The sequence below is a fragment of the Euwallacea similis genome, chromosome 8 (genome assembly GCF_039881205.1).
Source record: "Euwallacea similis isolate ESF13 chromosome 8, ESF131.1, whole genome shotgun sequence".
Classification (NCBI taxonomy): domain Eukaryota; kingdom Metazoa; phylum Arthropoda; class Insecta; order Coleoptera; family Curculionidae; genus Euwallacea; species Euwallacea similis.
In genome coordinates, this window is record NC_089616.1 from 4,581,536 (window position 1) to 4,607,715 (window position 26,180).

General features: G+C 38.2%; 3 protein-coding genes across 5 annotated transcripts in view; 2 read left to right on the plus strand and 1 right to left on the minus strand.

Moving 5' to 3' along the window:
• The window catches only part of lab (labial), a 30,247-nt gene extending 9,430 nt beyond the window's left edge, over window positions 1–20,817 (plus strand). For both annotated transcript variants that reach the window (XM_066392178.1, XM_066392179.1), the window contains exons 4-5: window positions 19,797–20,016; window positions 20,067–20,817. In XM_066392178.1, the coding sequence (XP_066248275.1) occupies window positions 19,797–20,016; window positions 20,067–20,298 (452 nt within the window). In that variant the 3' untranslated portion in view covers window positions 20,299–20,817. The remainder of the gene's footprint in view (window positions 1–19,796; window positions 20,017–20,066) is intronic.
• Window positions 143–1,630, plus strand: LOC136410403 (sperm flagellar protein 1-like). Of its 2 annotated transcripts, none has more exons than XM_066392547.1 (3): window positions 143–925; window positions 984–1,376; window positions 1,434–1,630. In XM_066392547.1, the coding sequence occupies exons 1-3, from the start codon at window positions 716–718 to the stop codon at window positions 1,569–1,571; spliced, it is 741 nt and encodes a 246-aa protein (XP_066248644.1). In that variant the 5' UTR covers window positions 143–715; the 3' UTR covers window positions 1,572–1,630. The 2 variants fall into 2 exon arrangements, with proteins under 2 accessions (XP_066248644.1, XP_066248645.1); XM_066392548.1 differs by having other exon boundaries at window positions 147–925; window positions 984–1,355.
• On the minus strand, window positions 20,550–26,104 carry chp (chaoptin). Its single transcript, XM_066392177.1, has 20 exons — window positions 25,833–26,104; window positions 25,490–25,781; window positions 25,263–25,433; window positions 25,035–25,210; window positions 24,802–24,984; window positions 24,627–24,749; window positions 24,417–24,577; window positions 24,219–24,368; window positions 23,945–24,164; window positions 23,672–23,896; window positions 23,437–23,620; window positions 23,182–23,388; window positions 22,745–23,128; window positions 22,539–22,690; window positions 22,295–22,489; window positions 21,961–22,245; window positions 21,788–21,913; window positions 21,613–21,732; window positions 21,322–21,560; window positions 20,550–21,269 (listed from the first exon to the last, which is right to left on the minus strand). The coding sequence occupies exons 1-20, from the start codon at window positions 25,833–25,835 to the stop codon at window positions 21,005–21,007; spliced, it is 3,861 nt and encodes a 1,286-aa protein (XP_066248274.1). The 5' UTR covers window positions 25,836–26,104; the 3' UTR covers window positions 20,550–21,004.
• Between the last annotated feature and the right edge of the window lie 76 nt (window positions 26,105–26,180).

Here is a 26,180-nt window from a genome sequence, read left to right on the forward strand (position 1 = left end):
GGAAACTAAGTATGTTGTTATATGCGAGGCGGGCGAGCGAGCGATCTTTGTAGCATAATAGAATAATAAAGCTACTGGTTCAGTAGATAAAAGCTGAAAAAAATATGCGAATATGAATATGTCGACCTGTCACTGGGGACGATTGATCACCGGAGCCGTACAATATAAACCGTCCCAAACTAAACAACGATAAAAAGCTAGAAAAATATTCACCACGAAAGCCATCGTGCGGTCTTTTACTCCCTTTTCGAGCTTTTGTTTGGTTGATTTGCTGAAGCCATAACGGAAATGGTATTAAGATGTCCGTTTGACGCATTCACAAAAACTTTGTTAATAAAGCTATCTAGACTTGGAAGATTTTTAGGGAGAAAGTTGGCCATTAAACCAGATATCAAGGGTGATCATAACCACACGGATTTCCAAGAAGATGGGTCTGTGTATCGATGTCGCGTCTGTCGCCGGTAATTACCGATGTAGCGTGTAGTTAACACCGCCCTGTCACAACAGATTAATGAATGCATCCCCAGACTATGCTGCTCCTTCACTGAACACCAAATCTGATATTATTTAGAGTCCGCTGCTCCTATAAATTGAAGCTTGTCTCTGCTTTTTACTCCCTTTTTTTAATAAAGGCACCAGACTCTCGACAATCGCACTGACAAAGTCTCACTGACATTTTCGATTATTTTCTTTATTTGCGGCAAGGAAAACCGCCATGAATCTTCCATTGGAAGATATCTTCCAGTGGGTCGACGAGCACGAAATCACCAGGCAAAAAAAAAATTTTCACAGGGATTTTTCGGACGCAGTGTCTTTGGCTGAAATACTGAAGAAACACTATCCAAAGCTCGTGGAACTGCACAATTACGCTCCAAAACACGCACTCTCTCAGAAGATCGTCAACTGGGAAACTTTAAATAAGAAGGTCTCCCCGATAAGAAAAATAGCTACAGGATAAATTAGGAATTTCATTCGCATTTCAGGTTTTGAATAAATTGAAAATAAACCTCTCCCCTGCCGAGCAGGGACAACTGGCAAGAGCTGTTCCAGGGGTGATAGAGAGGTTACTGCACAAAATTAAACTTAAAGTAGAGAAGCATGAGACTGCACAGAAAAACGTTGAGAACAAGGAGAAAACATATTATTTAGAGGGGATTTCGCCGAAGGAATTTGAAGAGGGTAAAGCTATTTTAGGGAGGAACGATGATAATGCTGGAGTCAACGCGTTAACAGTGCTTGATATAGAAGTGAAAACTGAGGCTTCTAACGAGAAACTTATACCTAGCAATATTTGTGATCAAATGAAAGCTGATACGACTGAGAAAATTAATGAGATTGCTCAGTTGCGTCAAAAGGTGATCATTGCACACAGTCTGGTCTCATCTTGGAGATTGGTCACGGAAGCAAGAAACACATTATTTCTCGTTTTCCAGGTGGAGCAAATGGAAAAATTGCTTAAAATACAGGACAAACGAATAACTGATTTGACTAAACAGCTTCACGTTATTCTGACTGGAGAAGGCGATAATGTGACTTCCCCGAGGACTCGACTTTTTAATAAAATATTTTAGTGCCTACACATTAATAAAAGGCATAACTTCCATGTCCATGTCATCTGATAAAAAATAAAGCAAACCTCAAACCACCTCTTACGTACTAATTTTCACCTCCCCTTTACATCTCTTGGAAGGTCTGTTCCCTGAAATCGTGCACAAATTAAATAAATGTTGGGCAATTTGTCCGAAACCCTTTTTTCCATTAACTCAAACTAATAGCTTCGATAAGCTCCAAGCCAGCATAAACCGGGTTGTTGGATTTCTTTCAATTTCTTATATTTGGGGCTGTTTTCAGAAGTGTATCAAGCGACGTTTGCGAGGCTCCAGAACTTGCTCCAAGGCTGAGGTATGCAAGGCGTAAGAGGAGATAAAAATTAGAAAATAAAGAAATTCAGAATCGTTGGAAAAATTGCTAAATTTGTAATCTAAATAAAGGAATGCTGCCAAATCCCCTGAAAAATGCCGTTCTTTCTGCAGTAAGCTTTACTTAAAGCCTCAAACGGGCTCGACATATCGGATATCATAAGTTGAGCAACAGCTGATTTTTCACAAGTTAATTTGCAGACACTAACGTTATAACAGACAGCCGGACCTTTACCCTTTTAATTTATTAAACTGCCAGCTGGTCACTACTGACTGGCACATTTGCAACACTCCCATGTTTCAATATTGCGAATATGCAGTAAAGGATTACGTCGAGTATGATTCACAACATGGGTTAACAATATCTCCTTCACTTTGCAGAAAATTGAACAATGTCCGATCGACAAAATCAATCACCACAGCAGACCCTTGAAATAAGGCTTCCTTAAGGCTCATTTTAAGAGTGTTTGCCGAGACAGTAGGGTTCAAAATCAATTATGAAATTGTGTGTGCAGTGACAACCCCAGCCTAGATACTTTAAAGTATTTGATATTGAGCTTTGTGTTGACATCTCGGCCACTTTAGATAATAACCGGGAAAACGGCTATTTTTAAAATGTGCCATAATTCATCCATCGATCGACTTATAAAACGATTATTCCAGTCCCTTCCATATGAATCTGTGGGCAAACCCGCTAATTGTAAATCCCAGTAATCCTTATCAATGACCAGACGATGAGCGACGAAGCAAACTAACCACACAAACAGGGTCTGGGAATCTTACAAGAAAGAGTGGGCAGAAGGATGACTCTTTTTAGTCACTTATCTCGACCTGTCAAAATCGTTACATGCCCATTCAACCAATTTGGTTGGGAGACACCGAGATGATATTGATATCACCTTTTTGTCAGGCGACAGGAACTGGACAAATTTTATGGAGACCTTCAGCTAGTTAGGTATCTATGGCAAGGTAAACCTGTTTTTTTTTAGCTTAGTTTGCACAGATTTACGAAAACGTCCACTGAGGTTGACAAACAAGGGGAACCGCAGAACGCTGTAAATCCTTATCTTTTAATAAAGTATTTTAATTGTGTCTACATGACAAAGGTTTTTTCTAGGGGAATCCTTTATCGCGGAAATTGGGGCCCTCACGAAATCGTGGAGGCACGCATTGCGTGCACGCAAACCCACTTTCATCAAAGATTAACTGGCGATACATTGACTAGACACAAGAATTATATCTGTGAATTCGAAAAATGGCAACAAGGCACTGCTCGTTTGTTTCGACACAATCAAGGACAGGGATTGGGCGTTGCGGCCTGTCAATGAAAGCAATATTGCCACATGTCGAGAATTATGTTAGATTCAGATAAATTCTTTTTTACAGTTAAGATTTTGTTTACGAATTGTGCATCTCTTGGAGAAAGTCCAACAAAATTACATAATATTTTTGCCCCTTTCACTACACCTAAAAAAAACCTTGACTGTGCCTGGAAGTTAAAGGTATTTCTGAAACGTACTCACGCGTAGTCGTCTTACCAAAAAAATCAGATGAACCGTTTTAGAGCTTTTATGAGCAGAGAATTTGACACTAAAATTCGATGGATACTTTTTCCTCTACGCAGATTAACGTAATTTATTACTGTAAATCGCCGATCTAAAGATATTATTGACAAAACCCTGTTAAACCTCAACCAAGTGGGCCTCTTGCATCAGACTGATGTCATCCGATATTGGGCAACCCGATTGCAATCCGCACTCAAATACGGTTTAATGGATTTGGCTCGGGTTTTGTTTGTTTTGCCTTCGGCGACAGTCCTGTGCTCGGCCGATATTAAACCCAATCGCATTATCGACTTTCGAGCATCGAGAAAAGGTACCAAATAGCTGAAGCCTTCAGGTTCTTTGCTTCGAGGCACCACCCTGCGGGTTCATTTAAACGCTGCTTCGTATCTGATGGGTAATTCATTAAACGACTACAGCGGGGCTCATCATCGACACGCAAGAAACAAGTCCAAAAACTGGGTATAAGAAATTCGCTAATAAACGAAGACAGATCGGTTGCTAATAAGAGCAGTCGCCCTTTCCTGAGACTAATTGATTTGGCGTTGGTCCAATTCATCTTAAGGCTTGACTCGATGGACGGCTGGACGTGCGAGTCTGCCAAATTTAATTACTTCAAAGTTGCCTTTGTTTTTCTATACAAAGAATACTCTGAAACAATTACCTTGAACATGGCGAATTAAAAAAGCGCGGATCAGCTGAGAGAAGATAGATAAGGAATGATTGAGAATCTCTAAAAAATTTCACTTATTTTTGGGTCCCGTGCTCTGCAACCTGGATTCAGCACCCTGTTTTGTAGGCCTGTAAAGTTTCGCTTTTCTCCTGGCAGTGTAACAGCTCACCTATCCAATGAGCTCAAGAATTCATCAAGTCTTCCCTTGCGACGATAGGAAAATGATTAATTACGAAAAAACCTTTTACACAGAAAAATTAAATGTGGAATAGTTTTTAGGTGAACCCGAGGGACTGTTCGATAAGATCAGAGCAACGCAACTTTTATTAATGAGTAAAATTTCGCAAGTCACGTATTTTGAAATACTCGTGCGGCCGTTGTAGTCACGCACACCAACAACTTGTGTGTCCCTATCAGAACTGCCAATACCACTGCTAATTCTCTAGTCACAGCTTTTTATTCTTACAAGTATTACCTATGCTAATCTTACCTCGCAATGGCTTTTTTTATCCGGCTAATAGATATAAGTGCCCCTGATGAACTGATAAAAACTACGGCGGCTATTTCGAGATTACGATCTAGAAGCAAAGAACAATACGGGTAATAAGTTGCTGGATTTGTGAGATTGGAGTTAAGAAAGCTCCTATAGACCAGAAGTTATTTTTTCGTGATATGAAAATTTCCAGCAAGAGAACCAGAATCCGCATATCTCACATTTCATCTTAGCACGTAATGTAACCCACTCCACCACCAAGGAGTCTTTTTTCGAAAATGTTTACCCTCTACGTTTTTTTTTTTAATTCAAAACTCATCACCACAAATTCGATGTCGCTTAGCGGCAACATGATAAAAGACCCGTGGGAACCCGACGCAAAAATGCCTGTTAGGCAAGCGCCTGAAACCACAGCCCTAACCCATAGAGTTTAACCTACAATACAACAATTTTTGTTTTTGTTTGGCGTTACCTCAGTATTATGAAACTCTCCTACTCCACCCTGTCATACAAATTAATGACTACAGAACAAACCAACATTATCTTGATACGTTGCCTACTTAATTCATTACTTATCTATTGCATCCTACACAAATGACTAAAACTATAAATTCAAGTCAACTTTTTTAAATATAAACAATCTCACAAAGATACGGATATCACATTAAATTACGTCACCTGCAATAATACTCCTATGGATATCGTTTCGTCACCATACCCAAACAGGTAATGTTTTTCCGAAGACCTCAGAGACGTAAAATCCAATTTTGGTGTTCAATCGTTGGATTGAAAATTTGAGAAAAACTCCTTAATGGGGGAATTCGAAAGCAGAAGGTGTGCGGTTCGCTGCGGAATTCCGGAAGAAAGTCTGATGAATCGTGAGTCGCCAAACCCTGGTTCTAAAAAAGAAGCTCAGTTGCAATGTGAAAAACTTGCTTTCCTCTCTTTTAAAAGTCTCTGAATACCTGCGTTTTGCGAATTGAACGACTGAAAAATCCACAGTATTGTCATCACTAACCCACATTTAAAAAAAAATCAAACCACATAAAGTGAAAACCTAATTAGCTGGATCTCTGGCCCTTGAGGAGCAGAAACTCAAATTATTCAGGAATTGTATTGAAAACCATCGAATTACTAAAAATCTAGAAATGTGTATAGTTTGTTTGAAAAAATGATCTGAAAGCCCCAAGTGGTGCAATTTAAACCTTTGAATAGAGAAACAGGAAGGCACTAATGCCTGATGCGTACCTTTTCCATCGCCATCCGCTTATTTACTATTTGCTTAATGAGGAGTTTCCTAAAATGCTTTAGATTCTAACCCAAGGTTCATATAATACCCGCCTTATGTGGGGGAACGATGCCCAAAGCGGCGAACTTTCCTGGTCAGCAGTTTTTCTTGGGGAAAGGCGGGTGGTGGTTAAAAATTTTGGCTCAGGGCGCTAAACTTGCTAAGACCGGCCCTGAATACATCGAAAGCAGAAATCAGAATGTCTTCAGGTGAATCGCGAATTCCGATGGCATTGCTCAATTTGCTCCATCAGACTCCAACCCCTCAATCGCCTGCCTCAATCACTTCACCAATATCCAGGTCAAGACTGGACTATCCACCAATTGAGCTTTATTTGTCACAAGCTTGGGAATATGGAAACGCGATCGATCCTAATTAAAATTTAATATTAGACGTTCGCCTATCGACTGGACGACCGTTTAATTATGACAATTAATTAATTTATCAAACCAATTTTGATCCAAGATAAGAACACCTGTCCGCATCCTTGCCGTATCGTTCTTGTCCTGCCCAAAGACACGATATTTTAAAATATTTTAAGTGGGCTTTGTTGATGATTTTGTCGCAGTCATGAGGCTATGATCCCTAAACTCTGAGGGGAGGATCCCATCCTCCACCTTCACCCAGCTGTATTTAATGTTTGATTAACTTCTTCGGTTACATAATGTTACGGTTCAAGGGGAACGTATATCTTATTTCATCCCCATGAGCAGGGTTTCGCATCATTCAGTCAAAACTCTTTTCCGCCAATTACCAAACGAGCTTTAACATATTTATTATTATAATTACACACTTCTGTCCGTAGCACAGCATAAAGTGTTTATCTTATCTTCGCCAGTTGAGACTTGACAGGTAGTTTCTTCGAATAAGTGATGCACTTCTCATAAATATTAACGACCCAGTCGCTCGCGGATCTTTAATAAAGATATTTTCATGAATTGGTGGTCTGAAAGAAGGACGCAATAACCGGAGGAACAGGAAAATGAGATAATGCTACTTAAGACATGCACTTTGAATTTTTTCCTCAAGAGGAAGTGCAGCGAAGTCGTTGTGCACCTGCTTCATTAGAACAAAAGATTTCAGCTTCTAGTTCGCACTAGTTGAACCTAGAATGAACGCGAGGGCGAAACCTTTATTATCATGGGATTAGGATCAAAGGTTTAGATCTACATTTACACACCCATTAGAGAGATTATGCTGTTATCTCTTATCTCGATGATTGTGGTTGGTAAAGCGGGGTTTTATAATATGCCTGCGTTGTTCCTGTCTCACTCCCTGAACCAATAAATATTAGCTGAAGCTCGTAAACCGTAAACTATCGCTTTTGCTGAAATGTTTGTCGAGCCAGAGAATTGGAAATGTTGTCTTTTTAGGGCGTTTTTCGGGTTAAGAACATCAGTCACGCTCACAGCAGTGCGTTATCTTGAAGTAAATGTCTTTTACATTTAAAATCTACGAAATATAAAAATAGGTATCCAAGGTTGTGCCCATTTAGAAGTCAAAAAACTGTTGTGAAATCTTAATTTTTGTCTGATATACTCAATTAATACGTTCCCATATCTGACCTGGATTGAAGATTAGAATGAGGGCTTGACCTCCCTTTCCTCTTCAATAAAATTTTCATTTTCAATCGAAGACTATAAAACTATGAGTTTTTCACACTTCCACATCTAAAAATGCTCTTATATCGAAACAGGATGTCGGTGTTACTGTGAAGCTCAGTCCGCTGTTGCAGTAGGTCATTAAATTCTAGCGAGACAGTTGATGTTTGGAAAGTATTTAAAAAAATCAAAACCGCAATGAAAAAATCAAAATAGATTGATACATACCATCACAGTTCATAAACCGTCCAAAATATCTCAGTTCTTTTCGAATTCGCAGCCTACTGCGACGACGCACATCTCCTCAGTATGCGGAATCTTTTGTGGATTTTCGCGCATGGATTGACAAGTTTGCTGCGTTTCAGTCATCAATTCCTCTCTGGAGTTGATAGATTGAGGTGACACACTTTAGCTTTAACGTCACGTCAAAACGTAAAAATCCAGAGATGTTAAATCTGTTAAGCCATCAGGTCTAATCCATCTTCCCGGATAATTTTCAGTCAGCTACATAGTCTCAGTTTCGTGGTCTCCTGCCTACCACTATGGACTGGCCGTCCAACCAGTTGAAACCAAACTCGGTGTTTTACTGCCAAAGAATTATTTTCTGGGGGATGTTCAGCTTCAGTCCAAAATAATTTAGAAAACTATTTGCCTTTAATTAATTTTGAATAAAGTAGGGCTCAAATAAACAATCTCTTGTGAGTCCTAATCATACTTTAAGCGAGTTTAACGCCACAGGAAAAAGCTATAAATAAAGTCTGAATTAGTATATCCGTCGTTAGTCAACATCGTAAAACATTTTTTGCAAAACAAAACGCTTTTTATTAAACACAATTTAAAAAATAATTGACCACTACATGCATAGATTTATGACTTACAAGCAAACAAGACAATTCACTTTCTTGCATCGCAGGCATCTATAAAATTAAGCGGTAGTTTTTTTAACCTCAGAAAAAATTGTATTATTTTTTTACTCTAATAGGTTTGATGATGTTTTTCTACATTTATATGAGCACCAAACTATAAAAAATAGCTATTTAGGATCCTAATTTAGTTGTCAGGCAATAACGAAGCACCGCGTCTTTTACGGGATGTGGAATTTAAGAGTCACTTATGATACTCATACATTAAAAGAACATTATCAATATACAGTATCGAACAACATTAGAACAACTTTTTTATTTTTAAAAATAAAGAAAAATTGGGAGGAAACAATTAATGATTTCAAGCAATATATGTGATACATAAATAGTATTACTACAAAGAACTTTAAAACTTAATTAATACAATAATTTATAATTAATGAAATAATAACTGTAAAAGAAATATAGATTTTATTGACGTGACAAAATTAAAGCAACTTAGGTAGTACCCGAGTACTCAAAATATTATACAATCGTTTTATGTTTTAAAATTAATATTTAGTCCAATATCCCTTATTCCAAAGAATTTGTTCAAACCTATTTGGCATAGAGGAAATAAGGTTTTCAATTGTTTAAGCATCAATGAAGTTCCAGGCGTTTTCAATTTCTTGAAATAGAAAATCGAGGTTGGTGATATTTTTGATACGAATTTCTTTCTCAACAATCTCCTTTAGGTTTTCAATTGGATTTAGGTCCGGAGACTGGACTGGCCTTTTCAAAACTTGAATTTTCTTTATCGTGAACTAAGCTTTAATCATCTTTGCAATGTACTTTGGGTCGTTATGCTGCTGAAAGACTGACTTGAGGGACGTTTCCCATTCAGCGCAAGGTAACATAACGTTTTCCAATATCTTATGATACAGAAACCTATCCATTTTTCCTTTAATTCTATAAGTTGGACTAGTTCCGATCGCGGAGAAACAAATCCTACGCTATAATGTTGCCTACTCCGTCTTTTACTGTAGAATTAACATATTTTGAGTTGAGTCTTTACCCTTCTAGACAACGTATCCATTGAGTTCCATTACTTCCGTAGACATAAAACTTGGATTCGCCTGAGAACAACACTCTTCTCCGTTTTCGTGGAGTCGAATCTCGATGATAGCCGGCAAATAACATTCGAACATTTTTCTTAGAAAGAAATGGTTTTTTGGTGGGTTTTCTTTCTTTTAAAGCACCCTCAACTAATCGACGTTATATCGATAGAGGGGAAACATTTATTTCCCCCATATCTGCCAGTGTTTGTCTGGCTGACATTTTTGCATTAGTTTCACTCGATCTTTTAAGGAATCTATATAACTTTTTTGTTGTTTTTCTTGGTCGACCACCACGTTTTGAAAAATCGTCGAAAAATTGAAAAATGAATATCTGTGATTTGCGCCTATTATAGGCATCAATGATTTTTTGTTTAAATTTAACCCAATGATGAATACCTCGCGGCATAATTACGGATGTTTTCTGGATGTGGAATCAGATTAATATGAAAAATATAGGACGTTGGAAAATAAGTTACCCACATTTTGTCGTAAAAAAATATTAGCGCAAATATGTTTTACTATTTTATGTTTTTTAAGTTAAAAACAATTTTAAGTTTTTCCAGCCGGTAAACAACTTGTAAAGACCCCCAAATGCGATATATTTGAAGCGGGTTTCAGATTCGATTAAACAATTATAATTCAAGATACAATTCTAAAAGTTGTTCTAATTTTGTCCAATACTATACCTTCACCAAGCAAAAGGCTTAAAATTACTAAGCATGGGAGGCACTGAGGCCTCTCTTCCAGACTTTCACTGATAACCATTACTTTCATATCGTTCTCCCGCCACTCGAATTAAATCTCTTGACTTTGCGCAATTACTTTAACAAAAAACTGTTTTATTTTACTTAACACCCGACAGGTAACGATCAAACTTGCAGCATACTCACGGAAGATTATGAAGAAGCATGACACATTTCCCTAGTTAAAGGCCGTTGTATGTTGTCCGTTATCACTAGCTCCTAATGGAATCCACTGGTCCATGATGCCAGACGTCCTTGCACAAGATAATACACGAAAGAAAATAATAAAATAAGATGAAATGCAGACGACCACAAGATGATGCAGCTGGCCCCATGACGATGCAGATGACTGCATAACTCCTGTTAATAACTCCTTGATAGCGTTTGTTCTTTTTACCTGTCAAAGTGATGACATAACTCGCGGTAAAAAGCGTAATTTCTCCGCGATTAAAATAAGGAATTTTCAGAGCGTTTCACGCATTTTACATATTCACAATCCATGAACTTTAGTTATGTTCGTTGATCCGGATCGAAGAATCAAAAATGTGTGGACTTCGAGAAGAAGTATCAAAGTAATGCGATCTGCTTCCGGAATCGGCGAATCCGGGAATTTACAAAATGGCCGCCAAGATTGCTATGGAGTGGAGAATCACGTTTGAACCGCCCCGAGTGCGCAGCCGCAGACATTACTTTCTGCTAAGAAACTTTCTAAGTATAGCTAAGGTTGATTGGTGTGTGTATAGGGTAAGGTTGCTCAGGTTGCGCCCCTTAAGAAAAAAATCGTATAAAAATGAGGATTTATCAAATAAATAGACACTATGTGTGATATTCAGAACTTTTACAACTAATGTTTTTTATAACAAAACAAGAAAATCTCTGTTTTCTTATAAACTACACGAAATTCTCAAAAATTTACCAAGGGGCGACTAAAGAAAACAGTCTCTTTAAGTCGTACCACCTAAAGCTTAAATCGTACTTAAGAATGCAATTAAGTTACAATAATAATTATAATGTATTTTTTAGTAATATGTATACATGACTCATATTCAATGAGTACACGCATCAGACATACACTTGTTTATTCTTTTTTCAACTCCAACAAGGTGTCCCCGTTTGCTTCAGATAAATTGATATGAGAGATAAACCTCATCATTTTAAGTAATAAAGTTCGTATGAACATCAGTCTGATCTCGATGAATAACGGAGTTACAGGGTGTTAAAATTTAGGAAAAAAATAGATTTTTATTTTGTTGTGCTTGACCTACTACAGATAGACCCTTCAAAGTTTATATGCATATTAGGTAAACGGTGCTGCTTAAAACGACTGTAAATTTCCTTCAATTACTATACAGGGTATGGCATTTTCCGAGATTTTGGTTCATAAAATCTTTTCAAAAAATTTGATCGTACGCCACTAGTGAATTTTTATTTTTTTAACTTCTCCCATCTATTACCTAAATTTTGTCTCTCTTAGTTTTTGGTCGAATTCTGTTCTATTTCCTCATAAATCAATTAATTCACAAATTTAGTCAAATCTACAGACGTCAAAAGATCATACTATTTTGACATTTCATATTAGTTTAACTATCAAAATAACGTTTTTTTATTATACATATGTGTTAACTTTGAAAACATTTTATTCCTTTTAAATTTATTCTTTAAAATTTAAATTATGTGCATTATAATATTATATTATTTAACAACAATAAATTAACAATAATAACCATAACAATAAATATCCATCAAATTGAAAATTAATATGCAAAATCAGAATGATTACAACCAAAATTTGATATCTTAATTTGACATACTGATTTTCTATGGCAGCAATAATGCAAGATTAGCGAATTGTCGACACCCTAATTGCAAAGCACTTCATCAACAAATACGGGAAATGGTAATGAATGAAACTAACTGGAGGAAATTTGCTCTCGTTTTAAGTAGCATCGATTACCTAATATGCATATAAAATTTGAAGAGTTTATCTGTAGTGGGTCAAGCACAATAAAATAAAAACCTATTTTTTTCCTAAATTTTAACACCCTGTAACTCCGCTACCGATCGAGATCGGACCCATGTTCATATGAAATTTGTTTTACTTACAATGATGAAGTCTATCTCCCATATCAATTTGTCCAGAACAAACCGGGACACCCTGTATGCAGATCATACGTTCACAATTTATACTTCCAGCCCTGAATCATGTTTTCCTTCTGATTTTTCCCACAAGTATATCAAAATCAATCGCTTTTATAATTAGTTATATTGCTTTTCTTCTTTTTAATTTCTAATGCTTGTTCCTTATTATTGGTCGCATTTCCTATATTTTCTTTATTTAAAGTCGACGCTAATTCGATTGATAAGGTTGAGCTTCTGCGGAACTCTTTACTTTCATTTGTACATCCAGTTTGGAATAGGAGATAAAATATTTAATTTTAGTTTTATTTGGTACGAATTCAATGTTGAAGGCCCAGCAATGCAATCCATAGGTGCATCTTTTTCTTCTTACGAGGTTTCTTTACTTTTGTGTGTAATCATTGCAGAAAGATTTTCTTCACTATTAGTATTTGTTGAAGAAATTTTTTTGCTCACGGCCTGATTTGGATTTGTGCGCTTCATCTAGAAATTCGCGCCTCTTTCATGGCCACATACCGGCAGATTTAAAACCATTCAAGGCAATATGCATACGAACTGATTTTGAGTAAGCAACTCCAACCAATAGTTCTGACACAGTACTTGTTTAATTGCGTTTCAAGGATTTGTTCTTAACCAAGCAGACGAAGCTTCGTTGTAATTGACTTTCTGAGATTTGAAAAAAGATCTATTCAAAAATTATACGATTCAAAGGTACAGTACAACTTGGTACGCCTGAGTACGAGAAAAAACACTGCTCAAGTGTCATGTAAAATGAATATATCTTCACATTGATTAAACTTAGTACGATTTCGTTGCGTATAAATGATTTGATAATTGTTACCGAACTTATGATTTTAAAAAAAATGTATTTTACCAATAAGTTATTGCAATGTTAAATGCCAAACATACACACATGCTCAAAATTTAGGGATATTCTAGATTTTGTCACTAAATATTAGGTGTACAACTTTGCTTCCGCCGTTTTTTTTCCGAATTTCGCGATTTTATTGTAAAAAACTAATTATACCTTTAGGATCCAAAGTATTGTCCATCGCTGGCCACTACTTTCTCCCATCTTTCGGGCAGCATACGAATCCCGTGTTGAAAAAATTGGACATCTTTTGAAGCGATCCACGATTCTATCCAATTTCTTACTTCTTCATAAGACCGGAAGTGTTGGTCAGCTAGCCCATGTGCCATGGATCGAAACAAGTGATAATCAGAAGGAGCTAGGTCAGGAGAATATGGCGGGTGGGGTAGGACTTCCCATTTCAATGTTTCCAAGTATTTCTTGACCACTTGCGCAACATGGGGTCGAGCATTATCGTGCTGCAAAATCACTTTATCATGTCTCTCGTTGTATTGCAGCCGTTTCTTTTTCAATGCTCGGCTCAAACGCATTAATTGGGTTCGATAAAGAGCACCTGTGATTGTTTCAGTTGGTTGTAACAGCTCATAATATATTACGCCGAGTTGATCCCACCAAATACAGAGCATGATTTTGGAACCATGAATAGACGGTTTGGCCGTCGACGTGGAAGCATGGCCGGGATATTCCCAAGTCTTTTTGCGTTTGGGATTATCGTAATGAACCCATTTCTCGTCCCCAGTCACAATACGATGCAGAAATCAATTCCGTCTTTGCCTTGCAAGCAACTGTTCACAAGCGAACAGACGCCTGTCAATATCTCTTGGTTTCAACTCGTACGGCACCCAATATCCTTGCTTCTGAATCATTCCCATGTCTTTGAGGCGTTTTGAGATTGTTTGTTGAGTCACTCCCAATGATTGTGCCAATTCTTGTTGACTTTGACACGAGTCTTCGTCAAGTAATGCTTCCAAGTTCGCATCTTGGAAAACCTTCTTTCTTCCACCGCTATGTTGGTCTTCGACGTGAAAATCACCGTTCTTGAAGCGCTGAAACCACTCACGACATGTCCTTTCACTAATAGTGGCTTCCCCATAAGTATCTGAGAGCATTCGATGAGCCTCAGCAGCAGATTTCTTCATATTGAAGCAGAAAAGTAAAACCTCCCGCAAATGACGAGAATTTGGCTCGTACACTGACATTTTCAATTGCGAATAACTTTATGATGAAGACACAAATAGACTAATATTTTTATGAGGTTATGTTAACAGGTGCCCAAGGCTCCTGCATGCCCACATGGGGTTATTTATTTCGATCATTACTTACCGCTACATACATCTATTCAAAAACGGCGGAAGCAAAGTTGTACACCTAATAATTTTTTTAAAGTTGAACCGAGCCTTGAACTTATTATGACACTTATTTTTATCTCAATTCGTTAAGTGCCGAACCAAGGGATCTGCATAAAAGACGATTTACACGTATACATAAAAAACGATTTGAAGGTATGCAAAAAAATAAATTTTAATAGAAGGAATTATTAAAAACTATTCAGAAAAACATACAAATTTAAAGTTTAATATAGAATGTGTCCTCCCAATGCATTATGGTGGCTCTACAACGCCTTTCCATACTCAGCATCAGGTTATCCAAATTTGACTGGTTAATATCATTCCAGGCCTGTTGGAGAGCTTGAAATAACTGGTTTCGGTCCTGAAATTCATTCTGGTTTCGAAGAACCCTTCTCTAAAACATACCCTCAGCATGCTCAATAGGGTTGAGATCGGGAGATTGCGCGGGCCAGTCTAAAATTGTAATATTTTGCCCTTCCAGAAAATTTTTAGTCACTCTGGCAGTATGTAGAGGGACATTATCGTGCAAGAGATAAAATCTGGACTGATGACGTTCCTGTATGGAACAACAACTGGTTCTAGAACGTTCATATCATAATCGTATGCTGATAAAAAAAACGACTTAGGAAAACGAGATTGAATCCACGACCAATTGAAATTCCTGTCCACACCATGATTATGCCTCCTCTGTAGCTGTGAACTTCCTACGTGTGTTGAATTCGACTTCGTGTACCAAGTGCTCTCCAAACACTTACTCTTCGAGAATCTGGATGTAAACCGAATCGAGACTCATCACTGAACAACATGCTTCTCCATTGAGCCGATATATCACATATTCTTGAGCCCATGCTAGTCGAATAGCGCGATTCTCACGGTTTACAGGTTGGTATCTCCCAGGCCTTCCGGAGACTAAATTACCTTCTCTCAATCTCCTGCAGATGATATATCTTTAAGCAGCTACTTTATGAATTCCGTCTAGATGATTAATTAACTGGGCCGCAGTCACAGCGTCATTTCTTCGAGCTTCTAATTGAACATAACGGTCCATCGAGGAGTTGTCACCTTTGGCTGACCCAAATGTCTCTCTCGTCTTTCGATAACGGGTCCGGTCCAGAAACGAGAGATAACGCTCTGAGTGGTTCCCATGACATCGATAACAGTAACTTGCAGTAGCCCAGCTTCGAGCATTCTTACACCTCGTAACATTTCATTTTCACTTAAATGTGGTCTTGGCACCTTTAAAATAATGAAACCTAAAAATATTGAAGAACAATGATCGATCGGTACCTAATGAAATGCAATAATTTCATATATTAAACTTAATGTTGTTTTTCCTTATGTATATTGCATTTTTTTTAATACAAGACTGTTTAAAAATTCCTTCTATTTGCATCTTCACAAACATAAATAAGTATTGCAGATATCATGGTACCATGCATACATAACTGTAAAGCAGATAGAGAAAATTTTATTGATAAAAATCTTTGATATTCTTAGATTTTGAGCATGTGTGTATGTAGAAAATTATAAAAAATAACGAAAAGGTTACTGAAATACAACCAAATGTTCAAAAGCATGGTAGACTCAAATACATATGGGGTTGTCATTTCTTAAACCCCGTAATATATTCAATATTCAAAAAGTACGACATGCGCAGCCTTACCTTACAGTACTCCACAAAAATTTAGAAACATTAATAAGAAGCGGTTAAAATATTGGAAAAGTAGTTTAAGTTGTTCCTTCGATGACAATTGAGAAGGTATTAGGTATCATCAGGTCTTGTAGTATATTTCCCTGTATACAAGTTTGCCATTAGTTTGTTTATAGTGTTAAAAAGAATTTGAAATAAATAATTTTTCTAAAGAGCAAAAATACACAAGTTTGGAAACTTGTAAAAAACAGAGTTGCTACGTTGTTGCACGATAAAGAATTTATTAGCGAAGTGTCGGTTGATGAGGTGTCTTCAATCATGCTTAAAACAAAATTATTATCTTTTGATTTGAAAAGTAAAATAGTTGACGCCTATAAGCGAAGTGAAAAAAATGATAAATATTGCTAATTGTCTCAGCATATATCGGGGGACACTGTCAAAAATAATAAATCAATGTAATGAAAAAAATACAGTAAAACCTGCGTTAAAAATCTGGTACTGTGCTTAAAACTTTGGTGCATACTGATCTTTTAATGAAACGCATTTCAACAAAAATAAAAAAAAACGGCGAAACAAATTCATGATGATATTGCAAACACGGAGTTAATAAATGGCATTTCTATTGAAACTTTTAGGCGAAGATTGGTAGAGATCGATTCCAAGTCCAATTGTTCGAATTATAACTATAAAGGATTAATATGTGTATATGGACATACTATCCAACCCCATGTTACCCTTTGTGGAGGAAAATATGCCGTTGTTGTGGACTTTTCAATAGGATAATAATCCTAAACATACGACTCGAACTATTCACGGTAGTTTGAAGATCGCCACGTTAACGTGATGGAGTGGCCAGCACATTCACCTGATCTTAACCTTATTGAGAACATATGAGATGATATTTATTGAAAGATCAGGTCTTATAACATCACAAATAGAGACATTTTTTTTTAAGTCATTAAATAGGAGTGGGGAAAATTGTTGGCGGAAAAATGTGCAAAATACATTGATTCCATGACAAATCTATGTAGACTTATACTAGAAAACAAAAAAATTATATAAAATATTAAAGCAAATGACTTGTTTCCAAACTTATGTGGTTGTAATTTATAACTTATTTAGCTAATGAATTAGTTTTATAACTCATGTTTTTGTAAATTTCTCTTATATGTTTGTAAACTTTTGTGGAGTACTTTATGTACATGCGTGGTACAAAACCGTATTGAGAAAAATAAAGCACAAATCCAGCAAAAAACTACTTTAGAGATGAGTAGTGCTAGGTAAGGGCTTAAAAAAGGCCATATATCATCATACGTAAACAAAATACCATAAAAATATTGCTCTGTGGCGGATTGTATGGTTGCCACATTGCCTTGGATTTCACCAGACGCTGTCATTTATGCTTATCTAAACTTAAATCTAGACAAAGTAAACGTAAAAAAAAACAAAGCATCGAAACTATAATAATCATAAGACACAACCAGAAAAAATTGAATTGAAAAATATGAAAATTCAAGATGGCGCCAATAAGGAAAATAAGGTTGATGATGGTGGAAAATCGAAACATGGAAGGTCAAATATGATAGCGCCACGTTGTGGAAAACGAGAAACTGTAATACGTTCAATCGTCGTGAATTACCTCGCACAATGTGCCGAGGAAATATTAAAATTTTGTATGAAAATCATGGGAATTTTCCCAATTTTGAAACGGCATATTATCGAACTCCAAATGGGACGTCGACCCATTTTACCCGATCTCGCATGAGTACCACTATTCTTTGGCCGAGTTCTAAAACTGGACACCCTGTATATATATACAGGGTATTCAAAACACGTGCCCGCAAATGAAAGATGTAATTTCTTGACTCATTGTAAGAAAAGAAACTCCTATTAACATGAATCCGTAAACGCACCATTTTCTAAATACAGGGTGTTAAAAATAAATTCTTTTTTCTTTAGATTTTTGAGGATATCTCAGGAAATGCTTGAGGTATAGAGCTCAGGTTTTTTACACATGCTATCATTAATGTTAGCTACTTTTGATCGTTAATTCAAGTTTTTTTCATTGATCAGTGGCGGAGATTTTAAGGTTTATGTGAGGTTGTTTGCTCTTAATTTCTACGCCACTGGGACAATTAGCTTTTTGAAATTACTTTTTGAACCCTCAATGTTTTCCATACAAAAAAGGTGGAAGCCTGCATTAGCGTAAGAGGAGGTCATTTTCAACAATTGTTATGATTTTTATTGATTATTTGCGCATTTTTTTATAATAAAATGTTTTTGATCATGTTATTTTTTTATGTTCTTCATCATAAAATGTAATTTTTCTGGAATGCGAGTCGCTTTAAAGCTTTTGATTAAAAGCACTTTGTTGTATAGAAAACATTGGCGATTTAAGATGTGGTTTCAAAATACTAATTGTCCCAGTGGCGTAGAAATTAGGGGCAAAAAACCTCTCATAAACCTTCAAATCTCCGCCACTGGCCGATGAAAAAATTGAATTAGCACTCGAAAGAAGCCAACATTAATGACGATATGTGTTCAAAAGCTGAGTTCTACACCTTAAACGGTTCCTGGGATATCGTCAAAAAACTAAAAAAAACACTTAATTTTTAACAATCAGTATCTCGCAAACGGTGTGTTCGCGAACCCACGTTAATAGGACTTTTTTTTCTTACAATGAGCCAAGGAATTGCACCCTTCATTTGCGGCAACGTGTTTTGAAACACTCTGCTTAATTAAAACAATTTAGAAGTTGTAGAAACGCAAAACAAGCATTCAGATATATCGAATACCACGAGACTAATTGCACTGAAATTGCCATTGCGATATTTAGAATCAGGGCTATCGTATTTGCATATTCATCGTTAATGCCGGATTTTAATCATTTAATTAGATATTTAAGCATTCAGTTTATGCGTTATAGTAGTTATCCAAGCCTTCTTAAAAGGCACAATGTCATATCGAAACGCAAGTGCATGTTGCAATAACAAGCCAGCGCAGCACAACACAACAGACCAGCAAAAGTGGATAACGTGGTAACGGAAACGGGTATAAAATGACGGCCTGCCAACCACAATGCTGATATCATCATCTTTGCCACAAAAAATGCAAATCATTCCATTTTTACATCCACTTTGCAAATAACTGAATTTGATTTATATTGTTGCACGGAAACGGCCTTGACGTTATAATACCAGACTAAAGCCAGTTTGCTTGCTGCGATGACTTTCGCTGTTTTGGTCTGGTTCCAGTGAAAGTCGCTTAGATCATATTCCATTCAAGTTCGGAACTTTTATGAAACTTCCAGTCAATTTACTTTTCCCAGACAAGCTCTAGATCCCTCCAGAGATATGGATACAGGATTTCATGTCGCAAACTTTCCTAAAAATCAACTCGACATGCCCGATAAAGCCGGTTGACACGTTACACGGTCGCTTTTTTTCGAAGGGAACACTTTTCCACTTTTCCAAGCTTTTCCTACCTCCATCGCGTGCCCCCCTGAAATAATTCTTCATAATGGCTTCATTGAAGTTACGTTTTGTTCCAGCTCCGAAAGTTCCTTCAGTGCCCATGGCAGATTACACAGCCCACAGCCCGAACGGGCCTACTTTGGATGTCCAGAACCCGGCATCCAGGAACACTTGCCTGGGCTCTAATGCCTCTAGTCTACTCAGTATTAACTGCTTGAACACTGGAAGAACCAACTTCACCAACAAGCAGCTCACCGAACTGGAAAAAGAGTTCCACTTTAATAAATACCTGACTAGGTGCGTAGGAGAGCTAGCTCGGTTCTTCCGGATTTTTACGTTTTTTTTAGGGCTAGACGGATTGAAATCGCCTCGGCGCTGCAGCTTAATGAGACGCAGGTCAAAATATGGTTCCAGAATCGACGAATGAAGCAAAAGAAGCGCATGAAAGAGGGGCTGATCCCTCCCGAGTCTATCGTGAGTGTGAAGAGCACCAGCAGCTCTCCAACTTCCACCACAGCCTCCATTCAATCGGAATTTGTGCCTGGCAGCAACGAGAACAGTAGGGAGTCTAACAATTGAACCTAATTTCCGCCAAAGTATTATTTGAGTGCAAGAACTCTTTGAATTGTTCGTAAAAAATGTTTAGTTGGAGTCCTTGGTGGCTTCTTCTAAGTCCAAATTTAACGGGCTTGATGACCGTCTTAAGCCTGAGCTTTAAAGCTTCATTCAGAAATGTTTAATGAACGACCCGCCAAAGACAGCGTTTTAATAAAGCTTCGAAGTGATAAAATGAAATTATATTTAAAGCGTTAGTGTAAGAGATATAGAGATGATTGTAAATTTAATATATATTTCACGCTGTATTTATTGATAAGTGTCCCTCCATTACATGAGATTGTCTTCGTAACATTCCTAGCTAAAAGTTAGTTCAGGTTAGTTCAGGTTAGGTACACCCGACAACCCAAATTGTTGAGAACGATGTAAGTAAACACTTTTTACATCTTGTACATATGGCTGTATATAACAGTGTAAGTTTAGGTTACTCAGGGATGTACTGTGTATGATGAATCATGACGTAATAAAAAGTTGTGAAACTTACATATCAACGCATTACATATTACGTGTCACGAATTACGTATTACGCATTACGTAATACGCGTCAACGCACTGCGCATTACGTAATACGCGTTAGCGCACTGCGCATTACGTATTACGCGTTACGTTAATGAGCAAATTTTCGTCTGTATCCTAAACAGTATCCTAAAAACACCTAAACCTAAACCTACTAAATTAAGCGCCGACCTACTAAGGCAATAAAAACAGCTAAAACGTGCACTTGGCTCAGCTTCGAGGCTGAGCTCCAGCCACACTCAATATCCGCCTTCAAGACCTCTATGATCGAGTGATTGTTCTTGTTCGCACATAAAGAGATCCTAAACTCGTCCTGGGTGCTTCTGCAGGAGTAGTCAAAATGAGTCGAAAGTGGGGCCACCCCGGAGCTCTGCTCGCAGACATACTGTCGATGCTTCCGCTGCCACACTTCGATCCACCTTTGAAGGCATTTTTTCATGTTCCGATCAAGCCTTGAAATGAGAAACATACCCCAAATCACAGTCGCAATCCCATCTATTGCCTGACATTTTCAGGTCTTTTAGGAAAGTTTTCCTAAATAAATCCGGCCTGGAACCAGTGGAAGGGTTCATCAAGCCCTTTAAATCTCTGTTGTTGCGTACATCCACAGTGACGTTGCGAGCCACACCGATGTTCCTGAAGAAGTCTGCAGGGACCTTCATTATGCTCGTGTTCCTTATGCAGATGTGCAATTCTGGAAATCGCACTCCCTGCAAAGGTGCTGTGATATACGAGAAGGCATTTTTTAGGTTGAAAAATTACTTCTAAGACTTTGGATCCTAGCTTCTTGAGCCCCCTCCCAGATAAAGTGATATTTCTCAACTTGGGGGGGAAGTATCCCGCCATCTCCTTATTCAAATCGCTCTCGCTCTGCCGGTCCACCTTAAAAACACGCCCTCAATTTAACTGTGCAAATCTCAAAATTGAGGAAAATTACGTGGACTTCCAGGTTGCGAAGCCCAGTGCTCCACTGGATCAAAGCCGGGATATTGAAAGTCTTAAATCCAGTATACAAGTTCATCCTCATCGTCCTGAGCGAGTACATTTTGCAAAATGCTCCAGACTAAAATTCACCGCATTTATTGGGCCTTAAAGACTCATTAGTCTTACTTCCAAGACTGTTAAATCCAGATTTCTAATATCTAGCTCCTCTAGATGGTCAGCAACTCCCAGCAAACTGGTATTACTCAAGTAGGTTATTTGGTTGGAAACCATCGAAAGCTGCCTCAACTCAAACAAGGAGTGAGTGAGGATGGGGACTATGGTCAAACTATTATAGTCCAAGTTAAGCTTCTGCAAATTAGTCATATTTGTGGCCATCTCTGGGGGCATATTAGGGAGGGAGTTGGAGGCCAGAGAGAGGGTCACAAGATTCGGAGTGGGGAGGATGGGAACCTAAAAACGCGACTTAATACCTTCACACTTCAATCTACGAGAACCTTACAGAGCTGAGGGACACATTGTCCATCTTTAAATGCAGTAAAGAATATTCGACTCCCTGAAAACTACCCCCGTTAGGCTCCAAACTCAGTTGGGCATTATTGCTGAGATCCAGGTGCAGCAATCTGGGCAATCCCTTGAAGGTCCCAGTATCGATTTGAGCCAGACGGTTGTAGGATAAATCCAGGAAGTTCAGTTTCTGAAATTGGAGTTTTTGCATTTGTGAGAATGGAAGCCTCTGAACTCGCCTTAAATCTCCCCAAAAGGCCCCCATGGGATAAGGATGAAATTAAATTCCCCGATAAGTCCAGTTCGCACAGAGTTTGCGCTGGGGCTGTAGCTAAGGCACTTAAAGGCATCTTGCTCAGGAGGTTGTGGGACAAATCCAGCCTCTCTAACCCTGAAATAAGCGTTCGCTGCAAGTTCCCGTTTATATAGGAGAATGAGCAAAGACCTTCTTCTCTGAACAAGTTGTCTGCAACAGTCCTGAGGCGGTTGTGCGATATATCAACCATCCTCAAAGAGGAAAGATATCTGAACACGTCATTAGGGACATCAGTAAGTCTGTTGTAGGACACATCTAGGACCTGCAATTTCTTGGTATTCCTAAATATATCAAAATCCAGCTCATAAATGGTATTCCTGGACAAATCTAAGGTCTGCAAATGGGGCATATTCCCAAAAACATCCCTTGAAGCATTCATGATTTTATTGTGCCCCAGATGGAGATTAGTCAAGGAGATTTCCACAGGCCTGAAGAACTGCTTAGCGATTACGGATATGTTGTTAAAGGATATGTCCAGGACTTTGATGTTTGAATGGTAGTACCCTCCAGGACCTACGTAATAGGAACACGCTATGTTTACCCTAATCGCTTATCCTAAGTCATACCTAGGCCAGTCTCGAAGCTCGAAGGCACGCCAACACTCAGCTCTCTTAGGCTGTTGTGGCTGACATTCAAATGAAACATCGCTAGGGTCCCCACTTGATCGAACATCAAAAAATCGAATTTAACAATTTTGTTGTAGGACATGTCCAGATGTTCCAATTCCGGCAAGTTCTGAAAGGCTTCGTAGGAAATTGCGGCCAATTTATTCCCTGAAAGTACGAATAGTGGAGCTTTGTTGAAAAATTGCTAAAATTCACCTTTTAAATTCAATCTTTTCAGTTGCTCCAAATTCATGAAAGACCTCCGCTCTAGGGAATCGATCTTATTGTCGTCGAGATGAAGCTGTTGCAACTTCGGCAGCTGTACGAAGGTGTGTTGAGACACAGTCCGTAAATTATTGAAGGAAAGGGATATTTGCTCCAGATTTGAGTGGATGTCGCTCTAAAATTGCAGCCCTTAAAAAAATTCCGGTTTTTGCTGAATTTATCCTACCTGAAACGTGCCTTTATGCACAATTTCTATCACGTTATCCTGCAACTCTAGTTTTCTCAATTTGGAGAGGAAATGAAAGCTGGTTTCTGGCATTGTTCTGAATTTGTTATTGCTCAGATCTAGCGTCTCCAAGTTGCTCAAGACCTTCAAGGCATCGCTGGGTACGTTCCCAGTCGATGAGGAAAATGCATGTGCAAGGCATAAATGCTCCAAAGAATGCCCTATCTAAAATAGATCGTTTTTACTCAAATCCCCAATTTTCCTCAAACTTACATCCTTAAAGGCGTTGCTCTCCAAAGTCCCAATATTATTATCACTAAGATCCAGATGCTTCAGTCCATGCACAAATCTAAAAGCATTGTTTTTGACGTTCTTCAATCCAGCGTAATTCACTGAAAGTTCCTCTAAATCCACCCCGAACTCCAAGAAATCCTCTGGAGCAATCTGAGGTTGGGTTAGTCTTGAGAGGATGAGAACCCTCAAATTTCTAAACCTGCAATTGATCCTCGATATGAACGCGAAGCTTTGAAAGAAACCAGCAACTGACCTTCTAAGCTCTTGAAGGGTCACTTGAGTATTCATAGATCCACTGAGGTCCAACTTGTAAAGGCTGAACAGGAAACTGTTGAACATCTCCATGTTGTTCCAGTTAGATATGATGTTGTCTCTCAGCGTTAACTTCCCGATATTTTGGAACCTAAAGGGGGTTTTAAAGGCGTAATTCGTGAAGGTTCAGGATAATTACCTCTTCAAGAGATTTTTTGGCAACAGTGAAATGTTGTTTCCGGACAGATCCAAGATTTCCAGGTAGTTTTCCAGTCCTGCGAAAGCCGCGGGGGTGACGCTGTTCAGGCCACAGTGTCTGATGAACAATTCGCGGATTTTTGCTTGTTGAAACGCGTTATCCTGAGGGTATTTGTTAAAGTCGTTTTCTAATTTGAGACCAATGTCATACCTCAATAGCAGCAAGCGGATTTCCGTCCAAATAGGTCTTATTTAAGACGTTGAAATTATTGAAAGAGGCTGCTTCGAGTATAGTTAGTTGGTTGTAGTCGAGCTTCAGAAGATCCAAGTTAAGCTAAAAACTTGAAGATTTATAACGTAACTTGTGAGTTATGGAGGTAAATTACCTGGAAATTTAAATTGATGTTCACTCCAGGTTCAGAAGACGGAGCCAACTTGTTGATCCTGTTGTAGCTCAGATCCAGGGTCTTCAGGGATTTCAAGGGCTGAAGCGCCTGGTAGGGGACTGCCGACAACTGGTTGTCACTTAATATTAGATGGGCCAGGCGACCCATACCGTCTCGAAATACCTTTTTAAATATCATCATATTTATGAAACAAAAATTCATTGAAAACTTACAGCTGGATCGATCTCCCGAAGATTATTCCCTCGCAAATCCACAGTATCCAGCATAGGCAAACCCTGAAAAGCGTCTAAAGGCAGCTGGTTTATCGAATTTTCGGCCAAAATGAGCAACTCCAAAGATCCTTCCAAACCCCTCCAATTGTCTGGGACGATTTTCATTATATGGTTACCTATCAGACCTTGAATGGATGAAACTTTAATCTCTAAGAAGATTTCTTATACCTGTTAAATCCAACATCCTTAATTTCTGCAGATACCTTAAGGCCCTATTGGGAACCCTCGTAAGCTGGCAATAACTCAATTCCAGTTCCCATAAGGACCTTTCAAGCCCTAGGAATGCCTCGTCGGGGATAAATACTAATGGATTGCTGCTGATTACAATTTTGTATAACCCTGAAGATGTAAAATCCTTGTTATCTTAGAAATTTCTTGCATCAAAAACTCCTTACCAGTGCTTTGCAAATAGAAAGGTTCTAACATCCGTAAATCATTATTCTCCAAGTGCAGCTTGAAGGACTTAGATATGTTAACAGCCTCAGGTATCCTTGGTAAGTGCACATTCCTACAAGTCACTATTCCTAAATCTGGACTCGCTTTGGAGCAACTGCAGAGAGAGTTGAAGCTGCAAGGGGGATCTCTCACTGATTCCTGCTGCTTCGATTCTACCATTGAGACCCACATCATAAGCAGGAACACTCCCAGCATTATGGCGTAGCCAAACCGGATTATATGGATCAGATTCTGTAGGTATATGTAAGCGCAATTGTTCCAAAAAGCACTGGTGTTACTTACCATAATGGGAAACGCACGTCAACCCAACACTGTAATACTTCAAGCCAACTGGCAAGACATACTCATATACACATCAGGGCGGCAGTCACCGATGACCGATGGCTAATTATCCCACTTAAGAATGACCAGGATTAATTATTACTTGGTCTCCTATGGCATGTTAGCGTCTAACTAAGACAGCTAGCGACCTGTACCAGATAGACTGAGGCCGAATGAAGTCTTAGAGCTTCGCTGCAACCGGGCTTCTGATAATGGGATTAATTTTTTAATTCCATTGGTTGTTTCAAGCTTGTAATGCTAAATTTGATTTAAAGGAATTGGGTTATTTATTAGGTCGAAATACGAGCT

Bases quoted from the DNA above. Each gene is read 5' to 3' on its own strand.
- LOC136410403 (XM_066392547.1), top strand. From the start codon at position 716: ATGAATCTTCCATTGGAAGATATCTTCCAGTGGGTCGACGAGCACGAA. The intron at 926-983 runs GTCTCCCCGATA...TTCGCATTTCAG, and splicing joins GGGAAACTTTAAATAAGAAG to GTTTTGAATAAATTGAAAAT. The intron at 1,377-1,433 runs GTCTCATCTTGG...CTCGTTTTCCAG, and splicing joins TGATCATTGCACACAGTCTG to GTGGAGCAAATGGAAAAATT.
- chp (XM_066392177.1), bottom strand. The intron at 22,691-22,744 runs GTCTTTGCTCAT...CGCTTATTTCAG, and splicing joins CAACTTGTTCAGAGAAGAAG to GGTTAGAGAGGCTGGATTTG. The intron at 21,270-21,321 runs GTATGTTTCTCA...ATGCCTTCAAAG, and splicing joins GATTGCGACTGTGATTTGGG to GTGGATCGAAGTGTGGCAGC.